This window comes from Neoarius graeffei, chromosome 9, assembly GCF_027579695.1.
Source record: "Neoarius graeffei isolate fNeoGra1 chromosome 9, fNeoGra1.pri, whole genome shotgun sequence".
NCBI classification, from domain to species: domain Eukaryota; kingdom Metazoa; phylum Chordata; class Actinopteri; order Siluriformes; family Ariidae; genus Neoarius; species Neoarius graeffei.
The window spans coordinates 38,437,657-38,461,422 of record NC_083577.1 but is presented as its reverse complement, the minus strand read 5'-3'; the positions used below and the strand labels follow the sequence as shown (position 1 = coordinate 38,461,422).

General features: G+C 41.1%; 1 protein-coding gene across 1 annotated transcript in view; it reads left to right on the top strand.

Annotated features, from left to right (window-relative positions):
• LOC132891651 (MORC family CW-type zinc finger protein 3-like) overlaps positions 1–23,766 on the top strand; it is a 168,452-nt gene that overhangs the window by 116,560 nt on the left and 28,126 nt on the right. Inside the window, exons 10-18 of the mRNA XM_060929443.1 lie at positions 7,861–7,956; positions 8,520–8,648; positions 8,743–8,817; positions 8,910–8,958; positions 9,097–9,189; positions 11,086–11,158; positions 11,241–11,307; positions 11,396–11,597; positions 11,762–12,045. Coding sequence (XP_060785426.1) covers positions 7,861–7,956; positions 8,520–8,648; positions 8,743–8,817; positions 8,910–8,958; positions 9,097–9,189; positions 11,086–11,158; positions 11,241–11,307; positions 11,396–11,597; positions 11,762–12,045 — 1,068 coding nt within the window. The remainder of the gene's footprint in view (positions 1–7,860; positions 7,957–8,519; positions 8,649–8,742; positions 8,818–8,909; positions 8,959–9,096; positions 9,190–11,085; positions 11,159–11,240; positions 11,308–11,395; positions 11,598–11,761; positions 12,046–23,766) is intronic.

Below are 23,766 nucleotides of genomic sequence, written 5' to 3'. Positions count from 1 at the left end.
ATAGACATTGTCACAAAGCAGCTTTACAGAAAAATAAATATTTTAAACATATGAACTAATACATTTATCCTGAATAAAATTATTGTTCCTGAATGAGGAAGCCTGTGGTGACAGTGGCAAGGAAAAACTCTGTGAGATGACATGAGAAAGAAACCTTGAGAGGAACCAGACTCAAAAGGGAATCCTTCCTCATGTGGGTGATAACAGATAGCATGATTATACAACCCCGATTCCAAAAAAGTTGGGACAAAGTACAAATTGTAAATAAAAACGGAATGCAATGATGTGGAAGTTTCAAAATTCCATATTTTATTCAGAATAGAACATAGATGACATATCAAATGTTTAAACTGAGAAAATGTATCATTTAAGGAGAAAAATTAGGTGATTTTGAATTTCATGACACCACATCTCAAAGTTGGGACAAGGCCATGTTTACCACTGTGAGACATCCCCTTTTCTCTTTACAACAGTCTGTAAATGTCTGGGGACTGAGGAGACAAGTTGCTCAAGTTTAGGGATAGGAATGTTAACCCATTCTTGTCTAATGTAGGATTCTAGTTGCTCAACTGTCTTAGGTCTTTTTTGTCGTATCTTCCGTTTTATGATGCGCCAAATGTTTTCTATGGGTGAAAGATCTGGACTGCAGGCTGGCCAGTTCAGTACCCGGACCCTTCTTCTACGCAGCCATGATGCTGTAATTGATGCAGTATGTGGTTTGGCATTGTCATGTTGGAAAATGCAAGGTCTTCCCTGAAAGAGACGTCGTCTGGATGGGAGCATATGTTGCTCTAGAACCTGGATATACCTTTCAGCATTGATGGTGTCTTTCCAGATGTGTAAGCTGCCCATGCCACACGCACTAATGCAACCCCATACCATCAGAGATGCAGGCTTCTGAACTGAGCGCTGATAACAACTTGGGTTGTCCTTCTCTTCTTTAGTCCGAATGACACGGCGTCCCTGATTTCCATAAAGAACTTCAAATTTTGATTCGTCTGACCACAGAACAGTTTTCCACTTTGCCACGGTTCATTTTTAATGAGCCTTGGCCCAGAGAAGACGTCTGCACTTCTGGATCATGTTTAGATACGGCTTCTTCTTTGAACTATAGAGTTTTAGCTGGCAACGGCGGATGGCACGGTGAATTGTGTTCACAGATAATGTTCTCTGGAAATATTCCTGAGCCCATTTTGTGATTTCCAATACAGAAGCATGCCTGTATGTGATGCAGTGCCGTCTAAGGGCCCGAAGATCACGGGCACCCAGTATGGTTTTCCAGCCTTGACCCTTATGCACAGAGATTCTTCCAGATTCTCTGAATCTTTTGATGATATTATGCACTGTAGATGATATGTTCAAACTCTTTGCAATTTTACACTGTCGAACTCCTTTCTGATATTGCTCCACTATTTGTCGGTGCAGAATTAGGGGACTGGTGATCCTCTTCCCATCTTTAATTCTGAGAGCCGCTGCCACTCCAAGATGCTCTTTTTATACCCAGTCATGTTAATGACCTATTGCCAATTGACCTAATGAGTTGCAATTTGGTCCTCCAGCTGTTCCTTTTTTGTACCTTTTAACTTTTCCAGCCTCTTATTGCCCCTGTCCCAACTTTTTTGAGATGTGTTGCTGTCATGAAATTTCAAATGAGCCAATATTTGGCATGAAATTTCAAAATGTCTCACTTTCGACATTTGATATGTTGTCAATGTTCTATTGTGAATACAATATCAGTTTTTGAGATTTGTAAATTATTGCATTCCGTTTTTATTTACAATTTGTACTTTGTCCCAACTTTTTTGGAATCGGAGTTGTAAATAACTTGCTTCTAGAAGTGTGTCCTATGGTCAAAAAGTGCAACTGTGTAACCGGGAAATTCATTATAGTTTTAGCATGAAGTCTATTTTGTTGAAGTTATCAGCTGTTCATTGATTGTGACTTGAGTGCAAAACTGTTCATGACAACTGTGGTCCTAAAGTTATCATGGCAATTGTAGTCCTCAACTATCATAGCAAAACTGCAAATGTCCAGAACCACCTCCTAAGTGCAACTTTCAACTGTCCATATGGGGCCATCCTCCACAGAAGCAATGTGATGAGACTCCAGCCAGACGTAGGGCATCAGGATGGATCAGGCAGGTCCAAAGAGCAGAAGAGGTCAGCATCATCGGTGTCTCAGGATCGACATGTAACTCAACAGAGAGAGAGACAGAGTGAGTGAGGTGAGAGAAACACAGATTGTTAGATTAGATAGAACTTTATTGATCCCTGAGGCATGCTCGTCGTCACCTAATGGTTAAGAACAGTGTACATTGGGTCCTGAGTGTAAGCAGCTCCTCTGACAAGACTAACTAATACAACCCCGATTCCAAAAAAGTTGGGACAAAGTACAAATTGTAAATAAAAACGGAATGCAATGATGTGGAAGTTTCAAAATTCCATATTTTATTCAGAATAGAACATAGATGACATATCAAATGTTTAAACTGAGAAAATGTATCATTTAAAGAGAAAAATTAGGTGATTTTAAATTTCATGACAACACATCTCAAAAAAGTTGGGACAAGGCCATTTTTACCACTGTGAGACATCCCCTTTTCTCTTCTCTTTACAACAGTCTGTAAACGTCTGGGGACTGAGGAGACAAGTTGCTCAAGTTTAGGGATAGGAATGTTAACCCATTCTTGTCTAATGTAGGATTCTAGTTGCTCAACTGTCTTAGGTCTTTTTTGTCGTATCTTCCGTTTTATGATGCGCCAAATGTTTTCTATGGGTGAAAGATCTGGACTGCAGGCTGGCCAGTTCAGTACCCGGACCCTTCTTCTACACAGCCATGATGCTGTAATTGATGCAGTATGTGGTTTGGCATTGTCATGTTGGAAAATGCAAGGTCTTCCCTGAAAGAGACGTCATCTGGATGGGAGCATACAGTATGTTGCTCTAGATGTCAGGGACCAGACAGGAGAGGAGATCAAATGCACTCAAACCACAGTTTAATAATAACAGGGGAAAAGGGAGTTGGGAGAATGTGTGTGTGAGAAGTTCAGTGGCAGGAGGACTGAGAGGCAGGGATGGCTGGTGGGAGCGTGGTGGTGACGTCTGAGGTCTCCCGTCCAAGTACTGACCAGGCCCGACCCTGCTTAGCTTCTGAGATCAGACAGGATCAGGCATTGTCAGAGAGGTGTGGCTGTAGGCTGACAGCACTTGGGTTTCAGGCAGTCTCCCAGCAGTAGTCCCTCAGCAAGCTGGAGATCAGGCGAAGGTACAGGAGAAGCAGGCAAGAGGCAGAGTAGACAGGACAGAAGGCAGATCAGGTTACCAGGGCTGGAGAGCAGACACAGTCAGACGGAACAGAATATCGTCAGAGTAGTAGGAACACAGAGCAGGTTATCACGCTGGAAATTGCAGACGATCTGACACAGAAGCTTGGGAGGACTGCAGCTTAAATACACACGGGGGAAGCAGGTGGTCGGCAACAGCCAATGACAGCCACTGGAAGTTAATAAGAGGAAGTGAGTGCGGGCGTGGCCGGTAATGCTGAGTGAAGATGTTACCTGAAGAGAGAAGCCCACAGGTAGGACCATGACACTAGAACCTGGATATACCTTTCAGCATTGATGGTGTCTTTCCAGATGTGTAAGCTGCCCATGCCACACGCACTGATGCAACCCCATACCATCAGAGATGCAGGCTTCTGAACTGAGCACTGATAACAACTTTGGTCGTCCTTCTCCTCTTTAGTCCAAATGACATGGCGTCCCTGATTTCCATAAAGAACTTCAAATTTTGATTCGTCTGACCACAGAACAGTTTTCCACTTTGCCACAGTCCATTTTAAATGAGCCTTGGCCCAGAGAAGACGTTTGCGCTTCTGGATCATGTTTAGATACGGCTTCTTCTTTGAACTATAGAGTTTTAGCTGGCAACAGCGGATGGCATGGTGAATTGTGTTCACAGATAATCTTCTCTGGAAATATTTCTGAGCCCATTTTGTGATTTCCAATACAGAAGCATGCCTGTATGTGATGCAGTGCCGTCTAAGGACCCGAAGATCACGGGCACCCAGTATGGTTTTCCAGCCTTGACCCTTACACACAGATTCTTTCAGATTCTCTGAATCTTTTGATGATATTATGCACTGTAGATGATTATATGTTCAAACTCTTTGCAATTTTACATTGTCGAACTCCTTTCTGATATTGCTCCACTATTTGTCGGTGCAGAATTGGGGGGATTGGTGATCCTCTTCCCATCTTTACTTCTGAGAGCCGCTGCCACTCCAAGATGCTCTTTTTATACCCAGTCATGTTAATGACCTATTGCCAATTGACCTAATGAGTTGCAACTTGGTCCTCCAGCTGTTCCTTTTTTGTACCTTTTAACTTTTCCAGCCTCTTATTGCCTCTGTCCCAACTTTTTTGAGATGTGCTGCTGTCATGAAATTTCAAATGAGCAAATATTTGGCATGAAATTTCAAAATGTCTCACTTTCAACATTTGATATGTTGTCTATGTTCTATTGTGAATACAATATCAGTTTTTGAGATTTTGTAAATTATTGCATTCTGTTTTTATTTACAATTTGTACTTTGTCCCAACTTTTTTGGAATCGGGGTTGTACATCATAACTAAAAGAGAGAACCAGAAGGTAACACAGACATGAGGGAGCCTCTGGGACATAAAGCGGCCAGCCACTCCATCGTCAACAAACCTGAGTAACTGCATGAGAGGGAGTGGTGGTGGGTGATAGCATCCATACATCCCAGTTTACCAAAACATTCCATGCTTGAGATCCATCGAGATCTGCTCTTTTTCCTAATAAAAAGCTATTAACAAAAGACTTGACTAAACATTTTCAGGTAACCAGTCTGCCTGGGGTTCTTTCCCTACTCCTCTTTGCAGACCTGTTCAAGAGAAAGGGTAGTTGATTTTCGAGACGGCAACCTTCAAGACATTACAGTGATTTTTCAGTTGGATTTATTGTTATCAGGGCATTGACTAAGCCACTCTAGAACATTCATCTCATTCAACAATAACAACACCAAGTTTTATTTACATAGCGCCTTTCACCAACCCAAGGAAACTTTACAAAGTAATGGCATGAAATGGAAGGAGAAGCAAATCAACCAAAAGAAAACATGACCGACAGGAGACACAGAAAACAAAATGGCAATCATATGAACAGAATGATAACAGATAAACTCAAAGCACTGGAAAAGATAGAACAATCAGTGATAGGAGAGGAAATATCAGGAGGAGGAATAGCAGATAGAGAAGAGATAAGATTATGGCACACCAGATGGACCTTTTTGAGCAGTGTTGTTTTTGGCAGCCATTTTTGATTTAGTCTTAGTCTTTTGGACGAAATGCTTATTAGTTTTAGTCAATTCCATCCTTGATAGTTTTGGTCTGGTTTTAGTCCAGTTTTAGTCATTCATTTTAGTCAAAAATAATTACTTTAAAACATTAAATTAGGCCAATATAGAGATAGAAAATTGTAATTGAGGTTGACAAGTTGTGCATAACATACTCTCTACATAAACGCTGTCTAGTGCGCATGCTCTCTACATAAACGCTGTCTAGTGCGCATGCTCTCTACATAAACGCTGTCTAGTGCGCATGCTCTCTACATAAACGCTGTCTAGTGCGCATGCTCTCTACATAAACGCTGTCTAGTGCGCATGCTCTCTACATAAACGCTGTCTAGTGCGCATGCTCTCTACATAAACGCTGTCTAGTGCGCATGCTCTCTACATAAACGCTGTCTAGTGCGCATGCTCTCTACATAAACGCTGTCTAGTGCGCATGCTCTCTACATAAACGCTGTCTAGTGCGCATGCTCTCTACATAAACGCTGTCTAGTGCGCATGCTCTCTACATAAACGCTGTCTAGTGCGCATGCTCTCTACATAAACGCTGTCTAGTGCGCATGCTCTCTACATAAACGCTGTCTAGTGCGCATGCTCTCTACATAAACGCTGTCTAGTGCGCATGCTCTCTACATAAACGCTGTCTAGTGCGCATGCTCTCGACATAAACGCTGTCTAGTGCGCATGCTCTCGACATAAACGCTGTCTAGTGCGCATGCTCTCGACATAAACGCTGTCTAGTGCACATGCTCTCGACATAAACGCTGTCTAGTGTGCTGCTCTCTACATAAATGCTGTCTAGTGTGCATCCTCGCTACATAAACGCTAAAAGTTCCGGGAGTCTCCCACATTGACAGTGGCCCCCTGATGCCCGCAAATTGGATAATATCTCCCAGAATCTAGAGCAAGCGAGCAAGAGCGTGCACGCAAAACATTAATGTCTGCATCGCGCATATGACGGAATGCGCGAGGGAGAGCATGAGAGTCTGCGTGTGTGCCTGTTCATGTAGTGCATGCTAGACAAAGAGCATCCTGCTTGGTTTACAGACATCCAAACTCATTTCAGGGCTGTGTCGTGACACACACACACACCCCCCGCTGATGGGAAAAAAGTCATGTGTCATGACACCTTCCTGAAATGAGCTTCTGCAGGTTGGGATGTCTGCTAGTGTGTATACTTCATTGTTCACAGACTCGTGTTTCTGCCTCTGTTTAACATGTCACAATGCACTGATAGAGCACAAACATGTCATCATGAACACACAACTAGAAGATGACCACGCTGTCCTTAATGTAAATATGATGGCTAAACATGCTGCTAACGTTAGAGTAGCCAGGTGTGCTGCTGGTCATTTAGACATATTAAGGCACAGCAACAGGTCTGAAGAGCTACTTTTCCCCCGTATGTTTCACAGTAACTCCAATATGGGTCAATATATGACAAAGCATTCAGTTGCTGTCCCACCAGAAATCCCTGCAGGACAAGTTTTACTCATGACATGTTAATTGAATTTAAGTTAGCTTAACCAAGCCAACTTTAGCATGAAGCTAGCGGTCCCGTTCATTTTCGCCAGGTCACGGTGTTTCGGAAAACTTCATAGGAAATTCATCACAGACCGATTGTTGAGTGACATTAACCAAAGCTAGCAAAGGTATACATGATCTGTTAACAGGACTTCTCGTAACGTTAACTTACTGTTGCAGAAATAGCAGCATGGTGACCATTTAGATGCCTCTTGAGGTTGGTCGTATTCTTGCCACGTAGTTTATAGCCACAGCGTGTACCTCTGTCTCCCACTACAAGGCATTCTGTTTTATTTTCTGCTGGATTATGTGTAAAGTATGTCCATAAATCATCGCGTCTTTTCCGCCCACCAAGCCCTTGTGCTGGCGTTGCCGATGGTCCATGAACTGTGTGGCTGCCCTGGTGTGCACTGTGCCCAGACATGCCTGGTGGTGGGCGTGAACAAACAAGGACTGGATGCAGGTGCATTGCTGATATTTTCAGCATTTGGCAGACAGGTTGCACGCACCGTTGGAGGAAACGCCATGCATTTTGATAGTCCTATAGCCAACCCACTAACATTTTCGTCTCGTCAACGAAAACAACAGATACGTCTTGTCATATTTTCGTGATCAAAGAGTTATGTTTAGTTCATTACTGTCTCGTTTTAGTCATGAAAAAAGGTGCGTTAACGAAATCATTTCGTCATCGTTAACGAAAACAACACTGTTTTTGAGAAACGGCTTTCTTCTTGCCCACAGGCCAACTCTGTGCAATATCTTTAATATTGTGTGATTCACAGGTTTCCCTCTGTTGGTCATGAAATCCTGTAGGTCTTTTAGTATTGACATGTGGTTCCTGGTGGCCTTTATGACCAAGAGTCTTCTCTCCTGGTCTTCTAGTTTTGATGGACGGCAAGATTTTGGTGGATGCCAGACTGTGGGTTGTGTGTGAGTTCTGTTAGGATGTTCTTTGTGTCTGTGCAGGAAAACCATGCAGACTGTAGGTAATAAGCTTGAGGAATATTGGAAGAAAGTCTGTTATCAATATGAAAACTGCACTCAAGCATTTGAAGATACTGTGTAAGTTTTAAAGCGCGCACACACACACACACACACACACACACACACACACACACACACCTGCATAGCAAACTACTCACGGGAGCAGGAGTAAATGGTCATGTGTGAAATACATTTCTAGTAACGTTTAGTACAACTCTATTAAAAGTCTTGAGCTCCTGTTGACACAAATCAAGTATCTCAGGGTTGTTTACATTACTTATCTGTTTATATTTTGAGAAAAAAAACAACTAATGTTGATATCAGGCAGAAAAAACTCCAAGAGCAGCATGATTTGGATGAAAAGAAACAATCCTGCACATAACTCTACTTTAGACTTTGTCTCTTATCAGCATCAGGTGAAATATGGAAGGAAATCTGTCATTGAATATTTAATTTATAGACTCCTGTTTATGTTTATACACTAACCTGGTGGAACTGATGCTTCTGTATTGTCTGTGGTACTGTGTTTGATTTGAGTCTAGTTCATGTGCCCCATGCTCTATCTGGCCCAATAAATAAAGTCTCATCACATTGTGTTGTTGACGGCTGAAAGTGATTTGTGTGCTTATGTGGACTTGCAGGAAGCGGCCAGATCAAACCTGGGTTCAATGTAATGGTTGTCACAAGTGGCGGAAACTCCCAGATTGCATTGATGAGAAATTGCTCCCTAAAAACTGGTTCTGCCACATGAACCCCAACCCACAATTCAGGTATGTTTGTGTATATTTGTCTGAATCTCTCTCTCTCTCTCTCTCTCTCTCTCTGTGTTCATGCACGTGTCTGGTAATTATTTGTTATTCTCAGGAATTGTACAGTTGAAGAAGAGCCTGAAGATTCTGATGAGGAGCAAACTGGATACAAGAAAACCTATAAAGAGCAGTGAGAAATTAATCCTGTCATTTGCAAAAAATATTCTTCTAACATACGTCTTATAATGTTATATATAGTCTTGTGTATGTCTTTTGAAACAGTGAGAAAAATTTGCAAAAGTTGTTGCAGGAGGAGAATAACAGACAGCAGGTAATGTCGTGTTTTCACATGGTACAGGATAGTATCTTTTAATCATCTCCTTGTTTAGAGTAAAACATGGTTCAGTAGTGTAAAATGCATTATATAATCCATTGTACTGAACTGCGTGGTGATGGGTCTATGCTTCAGTTGGAACACGAGCAGAGGACTGCAGCTTTGAATGAGAAGAATACTGCTTTGTTGAGGATGGAGCAGGACCTTGTGCGCCAGCTCCGATCCAGGGTCAGTCTTTTTTTTTTTTTTTAAATGATCTAATGCAGTAAATCCTGAATTCTGCAATTCTTACATTGCTTCTATTTTGGAAACATTTCTGTTTTGGTCATGGTACACATAAACCAATAAGATAGGGGTTCACAAAATTTTTAGACACATGATCCCAAATGGACATTATTAATTTTCTGTGAGCGTCGGCATTTTGGTATCTGCTCGTTATTTACCATCATGCATGTAAATCCATATTCAGGAAAGGTTTTGGCAGATTTTTGTCTTAATTTGCTTGAATTCTGTTGTTCAACTGAATCACAGTCACTGGTGATAGATGGACAAAGACATTTAGCCATTTTTTAATCCTAAACTCCAGCTTGAGTGCATTATGTCTGGATTAAAATAGCATGTACATTGGGCCCCATCATCTTTGAGTAAAGTGGTGTTTGCATAAGCCAATCTGAACTAAAAAAGGATGCTCGATTTCATAAATGCTGATTGTCATTGAATGCACGTGTATATTGATAAATGGCAATCACCTGTAAATGACTGGGCATGTGCATGCCATAGCTGATTTGCGTTTGGTGATGGCTATAAATCTCCAGAGCAGAAAGCACAAAATGGCTACAAAGCAGCAAAAAAAGAAGTACTTTTGAAGAAGTTGAATTACTGTTGACTCACATACACACATACATATATAGAGAGGTCAAAAGAAAATGTTTTGCAACAAAAGCTGAGTTAAAAAAAAAAGCATTACTGCTAATCAACAGAGTTTCCTTTCCACTAGTAGAGGACAAATTATGACAAAACTATTTTAAAAAAAATTGACCCGATGCCATGACAAATGGAACTGACTTAAGCTAGATTTCATCCACTGGAAAAAAAAAAATCACAGCGGTCATCATATCAAATATACATTACCTCCTAAGGGTATCATGTTATTCATAACTGTTCCTGTAAGTTGTGTTGAGTTGCACTATTTTATAGAGTATATAGATATAATATATAATTATAATATTTAATATGAAATGATGAGTCTAAATAATGTGTGTATTTGAAACAGATAAGAGGTTTGAACTTGACGACATCATCTGTATATAAAGTGCAGTAATTCATCGCAAATTATAAGAATGACAGTTGATCAGTCAAGGTTTACATTTGTTAGTCTTCTAACATGTGTGTATACACTCCTACAAACAATTTACACATAAATCCATTCATATCTAGCTTGATAATACAACTTGTGGTAACATTTCAAATTAGTTACCCACAAAATCCATCTTCATAGTGAGAGAGAGAGAGAGAGAGAGTTATATATTTTTAATAGCAATTTGTAAATTACATTAATAAAAAAGACATTGTGAGTTTTGAAGCCCACATGGGGTTATGACCCCTAGGTTGGGACCCCCCTGAAATAAGAACTGTCTTACCTTCAAAGAAGGACATTTGAGTGAGACCATATAAATTATATGAACAAAAGTATGTGGACCCCTGCCCATCACATCCATATGCGCTTTTTGAACATCCCATTCCAGATTTATTCCCCCTTTGCTGTTACAATAACCTCCACTCTACAGGGAAGGCTTTCCACTCAGTTATGGAGTGTGGTTGTGGGAATTTGTTCCCACTCAGTCACAAGAGCATTAGTGATGTCAGGCAATGAAGTCGAGTGAGGAGGCCTGGGGTGCAGTTGGCATTCGAATGGGTGTGATGTTCAGGTGTCAACATACTTTTTAGCAATATAATGTATAGATTATTATTTTTAAGTTGAATGCATGTTATGTTTCAACATGAGTAGATGCATTTTAAGAATCTTATGGATTCATAATTAGAGACTGTGCACATTACAGTTTTGAAACTGCTTGTATAATCATATATACGTAGTTTTTAATCCATATGTGTTTTCCTCTCCAGCCTTCTATACCCATGTCATTCATTGAAACAACACGCAGCACCACCATTAGTTCTCCTTCTCTCACAGGTGCAGGTAAAGACCTATTTTATACATGTTTATCCCTCTGTATTTGTTGGTTGCAAGCTTCTTTTCATAATTGTTTTCAACTCTTCAGATTCCAGTCCTTCTGATGACCCTTCTGTTGATACTCAGGACAATTCTGTCTCTACTACTCCTACAAGGTACTTTCATCACTCTGTCACTCTGTGTAATGTTCCTTCACAATAACATGGCATTAAGAGTACCTGAATGATTTAATTTCACCTTTAGGAAGAAGAGAGCCCTGGGGTGGAGTCAAGAGAACACAGAGAAGAAGAAAGCCAGACAAAAAGATTTTGACAACAGCATACCAGATAAGAGCATAGAGAAGGAGGAGAACAATCAAATCAAACAGGCCAGCTCTGAGGACAAGCAGAACTATGAAGTTCAATACCTGCAGGCCAAGGAGGAGCTAAAGCAGCTCCAACATACGGTGAGAGAGGAAGAAATAGTACATGAAGGAGAATTGCAAGCTAAATAGACAAAATAAGTCAAAATGAATTGCAGTAATTGTGCTGTGAGGTTAGTTTGTTTCCTATCCTGTTACTGCAGTTATTATTTTGACCTTACCTGTTTTTGTACAAAATCCTCACACAGGTGGACAGTCTAGAAAATGAGAACTGCACATTGTTGACCCACTGTGAGAGCCTGAAGAAAGATTTAGAGGAGCTAAAGAGAGAAAGTGAAAAGATGAAGTTAAGTGTAGAAGATCAAGGTGTCCAGAGGGATTTTCCCATTTCCTCTGAAAAAGAGAGTGCAACAACAGCAACAGAAGCCTTCAACCCAGGAAGAGGAAGAGACTTACAGTTTGGGACACAGCAGCATGATACACAGGACAGACAAGGGAGTGAACAAGGAAACAATAACACACAGTTATGCAGGTAAGATCTTTATTCTCAAAATATTCATATCAGCAGAATATTAATAAAATCTGTATTATAAAACAGAGATGGTCATGCCAGGAAATGCAAGTCCATGTCAAATCTTGAGTCTTTAAGCATTAAGAAGGGCCAACCCTCACTCCCTATTTGGTCTTGACATCTTTTAAAACTCTTTTATATTATTATTATTACATTTTTTTATAATTTTATTCATTTTTAAATTATATTATTTTATATATATATATATATATATATATATATATATATATATATATTATTATTATTATTTTTTTTTTAATTATAGAAAATAGATGCAAGTGTTTGACTCAGAAATATGGCAATCACATTTTTCATATGAGCTACATCTGGGACATTGAGAAACATCCATCCATAGCCGCTTATCCTTTTCTACAGGGTCGCATGCAAGCTGGAGCCTATCCCAGCTGACTATGGGTGAGAGGCGGGGTACACCCTAGACAAGTCACCAGGTCATCGCAGGGCTGACACACAGAGACAAACAACCATTCACACACACACATTCACACTGACGGTCAATTTAGAACCACCAATTAGCCTAACCTCCATGTCTTTGGACTGTCGGGGAAACCCACGCAGACATGGCGAGAACATGCAGACTCCACACAGAAAGGCCTCTGTCAGCCACTGGGCTTGAACCTAGAACCTTCTTGCTGTGAGGCAACAGTGCTAACCACTACACCATCGTGCCGCCCATTGAGAAACATATTTTCCAATATCTTCACTCATGGATATTGATTGTTTTCATACATTTGCATACTTTATGAGTTTGACGATATAATAAAAAGGAAGTCACACGTTGATTTAAAGAATAGAAGTTTATCTTGTATTGAACAACTTGCATTTTTCATACAAAATACATCCCAGACCTGATTTACATAATTCCCGATATTTCACTCCGATGATGTCACTCCCAGTGTTTTCTCGCTGACTTGACATGCGTTGTCAAAATGGTGAACCAGTTCAAAATTAAAATTCTTTTGATTAACTTGAGTATTTTTTGTGGGCGGCACAGTGGTGTAGTGGTTAGCACTATCGCCTCACAGCAAGAAGGTCCTGGGTTCGAGCCCAGTGTTCGGCAAGGGTGGAGTGTGGAGTTTCTGTGTGGAGTTTGCATGTTCTCCCCGTGTCTGCGTGGGTTTCCTCTGGGTGCTCCGGTTTCCCCCCACAGTCCAAAGACATGCAGGTTAGGCTAATTGGTGGCTCTAAATTGACCGTAGTTGTGAATGTGTGTGAATGGTTGTTTGTCTCTGTGTCAGCCCTGCGATAACCTGGCGACTTGTCCAGGGTGTACCCCGCCTCTCGCCCATAGTCAGCTGGGATAGACTCCAGCTTGCATGTGACCCTGTAGAACAGGATAAGTGGCTACAGATGATGGATGGAGTATTTTTTGTGGATACTTTATTAATCCCAGAGGGAAATTCAAGGTATCCAGTAGGGGCGGGTATTGCCAAGGACCTCACGATACTTGAGTCACGATACGATATTGCGATATATTGCGATATTCTACATAGTTCACTGAAAAATGTAAACTGCATTATGCATCTTAAAATCCGAGTTGTATGTACATCAGATGATAGTGATAATTCATTGGACAAACTGAGTCAAAACAATGTAATTCAAATTAGCCATGCCATTTTATTGTAACTATACAAGCACAAGTTACAACATATTTGCAGGAACAGCATACTGTCTGGAACACATTGAAAAGTGCAGTGGGCATCTTAGTCTCCCTGAGCACAATTATGAAACAAAGTGCAGTGTGGGTCAGTGTCCACACACTGAAACTGAATTGAAACCTCAGTGAATCATGTTTCTTCTGAACTTTGAGTAAATACTCAAAATAAAATGCAGTGTCTTACACACACTAAAATTGAAAATGCAAAATAAAGTGCAGCTTCTTGCCTTTGGCCTTAAATGACAAAATTAAGTTCACAGTTACAGTAAGTCACACATCACTGAAGTAGACGGGAGGACTTTAGCGCTGTCCAGTGTAGTTTGCTTCGGGTCGGGTTTCGGTGGCTCCGGCTGAGCTAATATGTCGGGGTGGTGTCGTGCTAAGTAAGTTCGCAAGTTTGTTGTGTTACCTGAATATCTAATTGGAGCAAAACAGGTTTTGCAAAGTGCGTACTCTTTGTCCAGCTCACTGTTTTTTTTTTTTGTTTGTTTGTTTGTTTGTTTTTTTTTCTCCTTTCCTTTGGAATCCAAAGTGCCTCCAAACATCTGCCTTAAAGTTCGGTGGCGTCTCTAGGTTTACGTTAACAGCCATGCTTGCTTGTTTTTTTTCCTCACTGCAACCACCGGGAAAAAAAGAAGACGAAGAGTGCCTTGCAGTGAGGTAGCGACACCTTGCGGAGCGGAGGTGCGGAAGTCGTACTGGATTTACAACCCGTCTGAAACATGATTTATTATTTGAAAAAATATCGATATTCAAATTTTGAGTATCGATATTGAATCGGAAGACAAAGTATCGCGATATATCGCCGTATCGATATTTTTGCCCACCCCTAGTATCCAATAACATTTCTGCATTGCACAAGATCAATACAAAAACTAAATAGCATTATACGTATAAAAAACTAAAATACAAAATACCAAAAGAAATAAAACATTACCAATAAGAGCAAGTAATAGAATATACAGCTCTGTGTGGGAGGAAGTGAGGTAGTGCAGTTGGCAGTAACCAGTCACAGTGCAAGTAAGAGTGTAACGAGTGGTGCAAATACTTTGTGGACAGTTACATACATGTGCAGTGTATTTAGTGGTATATGGTAGATAAAAAGCATAGTATATTACATGATAGGCATAGTTAAAGTATCAGTACATATAGTGCAACCCCAATTCCAAAAAAGTTGGGACAAAGTACAAATTGTAAATAAAAATGGAATGCAATGATGTGGAAGATTCAAAATTCCATATTTTATTCAGAATAGAACATAGATGACATATCAAATGTTTAAACTGAGAAAATGTATCATTTAAAGAGAAAAATTAGGTGACTTTTTAAATTTCATGACAAAACCACATCTCAAAAAAGTTGGGACAAGGCCATGTTTACCACTGTGAGACATCCCCTTTTCTCTTTACAACAGTCTGTAAACGTCTGGGGACTGAGGAGACAAGTTGCTCAAGTTTAGGGATAGGAATGTTAACCCATTCTTGTCTAATGTAGGATTCTAGTTGCTCAACTGTCTTAGGTCTTTTTTGTCGTATCTTCCGTTTTATGATGCGCCAAATGTTTTCTATGGGTGAAAGATCTGGACTGCAGGCTGGCCAGTTCAGTACCCGGACCCTTCTTCTACGCAGCCATGATGCTGTAATTGATGCAGTATGTGGTTTGGCATTGTCATATTGGAAAATGCAAGGTCTTCCTTGAAAGAGACGTTGTCTGGATGGGAGCATATGTTGCTCTAGAACCTGGATATACCTTTCAGCATTGATGGTGTCTTTCCAGATGTGTAAGCTGCCCATGCCACACGCACTAATGCAACCCCATACCATCAGAGATGCAGGCTTCCGAAGTGAGTGCTGATAACAACTTGGGTCGTCCTTCTCCTCTTTAGTCCGAATGACACGGCGTCCCTGATTTCCATAAAGAACTTCAAATTTTGATTCGTCTGACCACAGAACAGTTTTCCACTTTGCCACAGTCCATTTTAAATGAGCCTTGGCCCAGAGAAGACATCTGCACTTCTGGATCATGTTTAGATACGGCTTCTTCTTTGAACTATAGAGTTTTAGCTGGCAACGGCAGATGGCACGGTGAATTGTGTTCACAGATAATGTTCTCTGGAAATATTTCTGAGCCCATTTTGTGATTTCCAATACAGAAGCATGCCTGTATGTGATGCAGTGCCGTCTAAGGGCCCGAAGATCACGGGCACCCAGTATGGTTTTCCAGCCTTGACCCTTACGTGCAGAGATTCTTCCAGATTCTCTGAATCTTTTGATGATATTATGCACTGTAGATGATATGTTCAAACTCTTTGCAATTTTACACTGTCGAACTCCTTTCTGATATTGCTCCACTATTTGTCGGTGTAGAATTGGGGGGATTGGTGATCCTCTTCCCATCTTTACTTCTGAGAGCCGCTGCCACTCCAAGATGCTCTTTTTATACCCAGCCATGTTAATGACCTATTGCCAATTGACCTAATGAGTTGCAATTTGGTCCTCCAGCTGTTCCTTTTTTGTACCTTTAACTTTTCCAGCCTCTTATTGCCCCTGTCCCAACTTTTTTGAGATGTGTTGCTGTCATGAAATTTCAAATGAGCCAATATTTGGCATGAAATTTCAAAATGTCTCACTTTCGACATTTGATATGTTGTCTATATTCTATTGTGAATACAATATCAGTTTTTGAGATTTGTAAATTATTGCATTCCATTTTTATTTACAATTTGTACTTTGTACCAACGTTTTTGGAATCAGGGTTGTACATTTAATGACAGGTCCCAAGGTCTCAAGCCCTGACATGCATATCCCTTGATACATGTGAAGTAAAATGTAAAGAAAATGTGACCTTGAGTGCTGTGGAAGACGACTGCCTCTCCAGTAGCTCTGTAGTTGTTAGCTCTTTAAACCTCTTTTTTTCCCACCTTTTTATTTTTCTGCTCCTCTTACGAAGACGTAGTGTGTTTTTCTTCATATCCCATGGATATTTTTAACTTTAACATGCAACCAGGAGCCAGTTTTCTCGCTTATTCGAGAGAGGAGCTGCTAGCCCTGAAAACAATGGAACGAGCTGGGACACGACACCTCATCCCGGCTGAGCTGAGGAGGAAACCCAGGGGCTGCAAAGACGGGGCTAAGCTAAAAGCTAGGCTAGCGGACAACCGGCGGTGCTACAAACCATCCATTCCCTCCCTTATCATGAGGAATGTGAACTCACTGCCGAGTAAGGTCGACAAGCTATCCTTGTACCGGATGCTAACGTGGACCTGCGGGGATTCACTGCTGTGAGAGCCGACAGAGACACTAAAGCATGCGGGAAAGGCAAAGGTGGGGGACTCATCATTTACGTGAACAACCGCTGGTGTAACCCGGGACATTTCTCCATAAAGACAGTCTTATGATGCCCGGACTTGGAGCTGCGAGCATCACCATCTGTGTTTACATCTCTCTGAGGGAAGACGCAGCCGCTGCATGTGAGGGGATTCACTCTGTCACAGCAAGGCTGCAGACACAGCACCCTTAGGCATTTATGATCATTTCTCAGTCCCCCCAGGATTTCGCGGGCCTTTTTTGTGATTGTTGCGGGCTAAAATGTCTGATGTTGCGGGGGGGGGGTTCCAAAAAATTGCGATAAGTTGCGGTGTTTTTTAGGTTTTTGTTGCGATTACATTGCGGGAGGACGTGAAAGTTGCAAGAAATTGTTGCGATTTTCTCTTTTTGTGATCAAAATTGAGTATGTTAAATTAAGTTATTACTGAAAAACTATTGATTAAAAAAAACAAAAATACTGAGAAATGGTCCTATAAACAACTTTACCAATATAAAAGATTACCATGACTACAAAAATGCAGAAAAATAGGCTTTACTTATCCAAATGCACCTGTTGGTTCAAAAGTTAAAGTGCATAGAACCTCACAGCACAACATGAAGTTACCTTATAATATAAATGCCTCAGCTTTCACGTAAGAAAAAAAACTATTAATACTAGTACTGTGTGCAGGCAGTCTCTCCTGAAGACTAAATTAAACAATAATTATAAACTAATAAAATAAATGGCTCAGGCTTCATAGAAGAAAAAAAAATTGAACAGAATCTCACAGTATGATGCTGATGCTGCCTAAACAATGGAAAATAAAATACCATTTTGGCAAAAATGTTGGCATCCATTAATTTCTTGTATTAAGTAAAAAATAATGTAAAGTGCACACAGTCCTTCACTGTAAACATAACACACTTTCAGTAACAGAATTTAAGCCTATATAAACACTGACTCGCACATGCAGTGTTACCAGATACTGCTGGCGTTTTCCAGTCCAAAATGTGTTCAAAACCCGCCAAAATGCAATTGAAACCGCCCAATTGAGCAGGAAACCGCCCAATCTGGCAACAGTGGAAGTAAGGCGGAAGGTAGTTTGTCGACGTCACCTCAAGACGACGCCAACGATTGGTCAAATTTGCGGGAAAGTTGTGGTGATTGGATATAATTGTAACACCGCCCTGAATTCGCGGGGATTGGTTGAATTTGCGTTGAAGTTGCAAATCGCAACATCCTGGAGGGTCTGATTTCTGGGGACTTTGGACTCTACTTTGACTGCTTTTTACCAGGCTGTGGACTATATCTTTTTAATTTCCCTGAGAAAACCCTCCCAAAGGGATCAGTAAAGTTCTATCTAATCTAAGTAAGTGTATTATCGCCCGGCGCTTTCATGTTTACTTGTGTGTGTGTGTGTGTGTGTGTGTGTGTGTGTGTGTGTGTGTGTGTGTGTCAATAAATAACGTTATCCGCATGTGACGACCATACGGTCTATGGTGACGACTGCGAGTGCTCCTGGGTGTGGCTGCGCTGATTGCCATCTGGCGGGATGAGCTCACCTGCGCTCTTATTTATTGGACTTCCCTCAGTTGTTAGTTGCCCGTGAGCATTAGGCTTCACGTTGGCCACTTATTGTGTGTGTTTGGTTTTCTGTGCTTGTGAACTTGCAAGTGTTTTAGTAAAAGACCCATGGTATTTTGAATTTGGTTTTTGGGTATTTTTTCTTGGTGTTGTTACGTCTTTGAGCTGCACGTAACACATGGGGGCTCGTCTATTAGAGATTAGTTGAATTGGTTGTTTTGTATCTGGTTTGCATGTGGTTTAGTCACTGTGGAGGATAGTGAGTGCAGTGTGCGGGATTGTCCATTGTTGGAGATTCAGCCTTATCAGGTGAGTAAGCAGTGTTCAAATGAATGTGATTTAACCCTGGGTAGGTCTAGCGGCGTGTTTCATTTTGAGGCACGTCGCGTTGTTTTTATAATAGTGTTGTGGTGAAGGCGAGTAGAGCATTGCTCGGGAGCACCTCCGTGGAATCGCAGGCTGTTGCTGATTTGCCAGTCGCAGCCGGCGTTCTGCTGGTAATAGTGCATAAGTACCCCTCGCTTGTAACCGCATGAAGACTAGGTATAGTATAAGTAGGGTTTTGGGTTGTAGTTAGTTGGGGTGATCACTTTTATTTGTGCTTGTTTATGCTTTTACTTTCTCCAACATGGATGTCAGTACATTTGTTGAGACTCCGTGTGAGTCGTATTTGGACAGTTGCACTAAAGAAACACTGTTGCAAATTGCCTCCCATTACAAGATTCCTATTTCAGACACGGACCGTAAATTAAAAGATAGCATTAAGCTGTCGCTGAAAGGGGCCTTGCTTGACAAGGGAATTTTGCTTCAGGAACCTGGCCCAAAGTCCGCTCCGGGGACGCCACCTGGAGGTGAAATATTGACGTTCGAGCAGAGGAAAGAATTGCTGTTGCTGGAAATAGAACAGGAAAAAATTGAGACAAGCTTTAGAAACTAACCGTATTGCTTTAGAAAAGGCCAAGTTAGACCTGGAATATCGAAAGCTTGATTTAATTAAGGATGGTAAATTGGGTGTGTTCAAAGGAGGTGTCATCTAGTTTGCGGTTGATTCCTCAGTTTAATGATAAGGACCCTGATGTATTCTTTACTTTGTTTGAACGTGTTGCGGACACCAGGAAGTGGTCCGATGAGCACAGGTGTTTGTTGCTACAGTCTCGTCTATGGAAGTCGGTGTCAGTAACTCAACGCAATAACTCTGAACAATAATTTTTAATGTCATTAAGAAGCATGACAAACCATACAGCACTACCACAGAAGAAAAACAGCAGTATAACCTTCTTTGTCAGAACAAACTGGGTATCAACACTACAAATGAGTCACATACAGTATATACACACATGCAGAACAGTCCTGCTGAATGTCTTGCTCTCTTTCGTCCTGCTGTGCCTCTCCTGTCTGCTGGGAACCCATTTTCTTTATTCACATGAACAGTGTATAAAACCTAACTGCACCTACACTTGTACTGTAATTGTCTGTAGATCTTAGTGCTAATATTTACTACTTACTCTTTTAGCACCAAAAAAATGCCTGATGTCTGGCCCTTTTCTTTTCCTCATGTTTGGTCTACTGTCTCTGTGAATAAACTCAAACAGGGTACTCAGATGAAACTATGACTATCTTAAAAATAATACAAAAGGAATAAGTAAAAACAATAGAAAACATCCATGTACTAGGCTATTTTGCCTAGGCTAGCCTACTACCTGGCTCTTTTTATGTTGTCCCCAGTCCCCAGAGGTTCTGATTGTAATTTTACATAGGCTTAGCTAGGCCTACATCAGAACTTCTTGTGCCTAATTACACACACAGGATGGGCCTATGTGTCAAATGAATTTCAGAAGGGCACAATTTATTCATGATAAAATGAGAATGGAAACATATGGAGTTCTTCTCCTTTGAAATGAGAATCGTTTCTATACCACACTGTAATAAGCTTGATTTAAATAGAGACTTGGCTTATCTTGCTAACTAACGTTGGTAACTAATGTTAACGTCCGTCCACTGTAGCCTTCTGGCCTCAGTGAGTAAGTAATTCAATGTATAAAGATGTGACATGAGCTGAAAGAACAAATCACTTTAATAAATGAAAGTTGTAAAATAACACATTTTCAACAGGCTAAAAATTGGTTAGCAACTAACATTACCAATGCACGTCTTCTGCTGCAAACCACAGACTGTATAAATTGCTGCAACCCCATGGACTGTATCTGATGAATCAACTGAATATGGTGTGGACTAGAAGCTATTGCTTCTAGCGCAGGGCTTTTCAAAGTATGGGGCGCGTCTCCCCTAGGGGGTGCCAGAGTTCTTCGGGGGGGGCGCAACGTGAGGAAAAATAAACCAGAATAAGTTACTATTGTGGACATTTAGCGAACTTCAGCTAGCCTTTGCCAGAGACAAAATGGATCGATTTTTAGTACCTAAAGCTACAGTGAGTGAGGAGACAGAGTCTGGGCCAAGCAAAAAAAGAAGGAAGTATGACCACGATTATTTAAAGTTTGGATTTTCATGGACTGGATCTGAAGATGCTCCACTGCCACAGTGTGTTGTCTGCCAAGAGGTGCTAGCTAACGATGCTATGCGATTTTTAAAATGTGTAAAACAAGATGTTTAAAAAAAGCACAGATGTTTAAAATGTGTAAAAAAAAAAAAGAGGTTTTCAAAAAGCACAGATGTTTAAAATGTGTAAAAAAAAAAAAAGAGGTTTTCAAAAAGCACAGATGTTTAAAATGTATAAAAAAAGATGTTTTAATAAAGCTCATATGTTTTAAATGTGTAAAAAAAAAGATGCTTTCAAAAAGCACAGATGTTTAAAATGTGTAAAAGAAAAAAATGTGTACGACACCCATTTTTTTTAAATACGAATGGAACATTAAGTATAGCAACAACAAAAATTGTAAGGGAGGGCCACTGTTGTTTATTTGCTCTCTGCGGGGTGGCTGACTCTCCCACACTTTGAAAACCCCTGCTCTAGCGCGTTCTAGCGCTGCAGTGACTAAAAATGGTACGGTCCACAATAGGGGTGTCTGTCTGAAATCAATTTACATTAAAATGTTCCTACAATAAGAATGCCGAATGGGAGTTGGTTTGAATTATATATTCCTTTTCACAATATCAGAAAAAATATCGGACCCCCCAAAACTTATATTTTTGTCTCTTTGGGGGGTACTGGGTCTTCATTGGGGGGTATAGTACCCCCCGTAATTCGAACTATGGTTTACATGCACATCCAAATCGAGCTGCTGTTGGTAATCGAGCAAAGGGTCCCAGCAGGGGTGCCAGAGAAATCCAATCCTACATACACACAAATAAATCGAGCTATTGTGTGAGGTACATTGTGTACCCGAGCCACAGGTGGCGCTACACGCCCCATCGTGTTGGTACACTTCCGGTTGTTGTCATGAAGAAGAGCTATTCAAGAGCAGTGTTGCCAGATGTTGCTGACGTTTTCCAGCCCAAAATACGTTCAAAACCTGCCAAAATACACTTGAAAAGGCCCAATTGAGCAGGAAACCGCCCAACCTGGCAACACTGTTCAAGAGTACAAACAAAGTTATTAGTTCCGTGTTCACAAGAAGTGTTTGTAGTTTGTATGTACGAACAGAAGTGTTCCTAATAAAATGGCCACTAAGTTGAAGTTGATCTGTAATGGTGAACATATTAACTGTTAGCCTGCTAACATGCTAATAACTGACCAACTAATTGGAAATGGGTGCGTACATGCCCAGACTCAAGTGTTCCTAATAAAGTGGCGGCTAAGGTGAAGTGTCATGCCGACCGAGGCTTGCTTTTTTTTTTTTTTTTTTTCCTCGACCGAGGCTGTTGTGTTTCCCGCTTGTGGTCTCGTCACTTCCGGAAGGGGCAGTGCTGAAGTAAGTAGCTCGATAGGGTTTACATGCACTAAGTAGCTCGGCAAAAATCGCATAATCTAGGTCGTGTAGCTCGATTACGAGAAATCAAGTTCGGTTCAATTTCAGCCTAGCTAAGGTGTTTCCATGCCATTTAGAACTTCGATTTCAGTCGAGCAACGGCAGAAATTCGATTTTCTCTATGTGCATGTAAACGCACTGAGTGTGTGTTACAGGGGAAAGCACAGGAGGCTTACTCCTCTTTGTCCTCGGAGGATGCAAGAGACTACTCTAAGGTTAAAGCTGCTGTTTTGCGGGCATACGAGCTTGTGCCTGAGGCGTATCGCCTGAGATTTCGGCAAGCAAGGAAAGAAGTAGGACAAACGCATCTGGAGTTTGCGAGAGATTTGCGCAAGCATTTCACTCGATGGTGCTCTGCCGGTGACATTAAAACGTTTGATGATTTGTCTGATTTGATGATAGTTGAACAGTTTAAATCTTCTGTGCCTGAACGTGTAGCTACCTTCATCTCTGAGCATAAAGCTAAAACTCCTGAAAAGGCGGCGGAACTGGCTGATGAATTTACATTAACGCATAAAAGTAATTCTCATGATGCTGGTAAGCCTGGGTTAAATGCAGCCCAGGGGGTGAGTAGGCCATTGCTGGGGCCTTTGACGTTATTGCCAAGTCAGGCCACGGACTTGGTATGCAATTACTGTCGCGAAATTGGGCACTGGAAGGTGGATTGCCCCGCCTTAAAAAATAGACCACCGCGCTCGACTTATAAATATGTTAAACTAAATGCACTAGCCAGGTCTTTGCATTCTATTGAGTTGTGTGCATGGAGCTCAGGGGGTGACAGAGATTTTGCAAAAGATTGTTTAATGTCCTATTTGCCCTTTATTACTGATGGCTGTGTTTTTTTTCCCCAGGTCAGAACAGTGTTCCGGTGAAAATTCTGAGGGACACAGGCACTGTAGATTCGTTTATTTTACAGTCTGTGCTACCTTTCTCTGAGCAGTCATATACTGGTGATATTTTAATTCGTGGAATTGGTTTGAATACGGTTTCTGTTCCCCTACACAGAATTAATATCCAGTCTGATTTTGTGCAGGGGGAAATTGTCCTCGGGGTTTGTCCGGCCCTCCCTGTGGATGGAGTCCATATTATTTTAGGCAATGCAATTGCGGGGCACCGTGTTTGGGGTGACGTTCATTCACCCACTGTGTCCGATTCCCCTGGTACACCTGTTTGTGCCCCCAGTAATGAGGG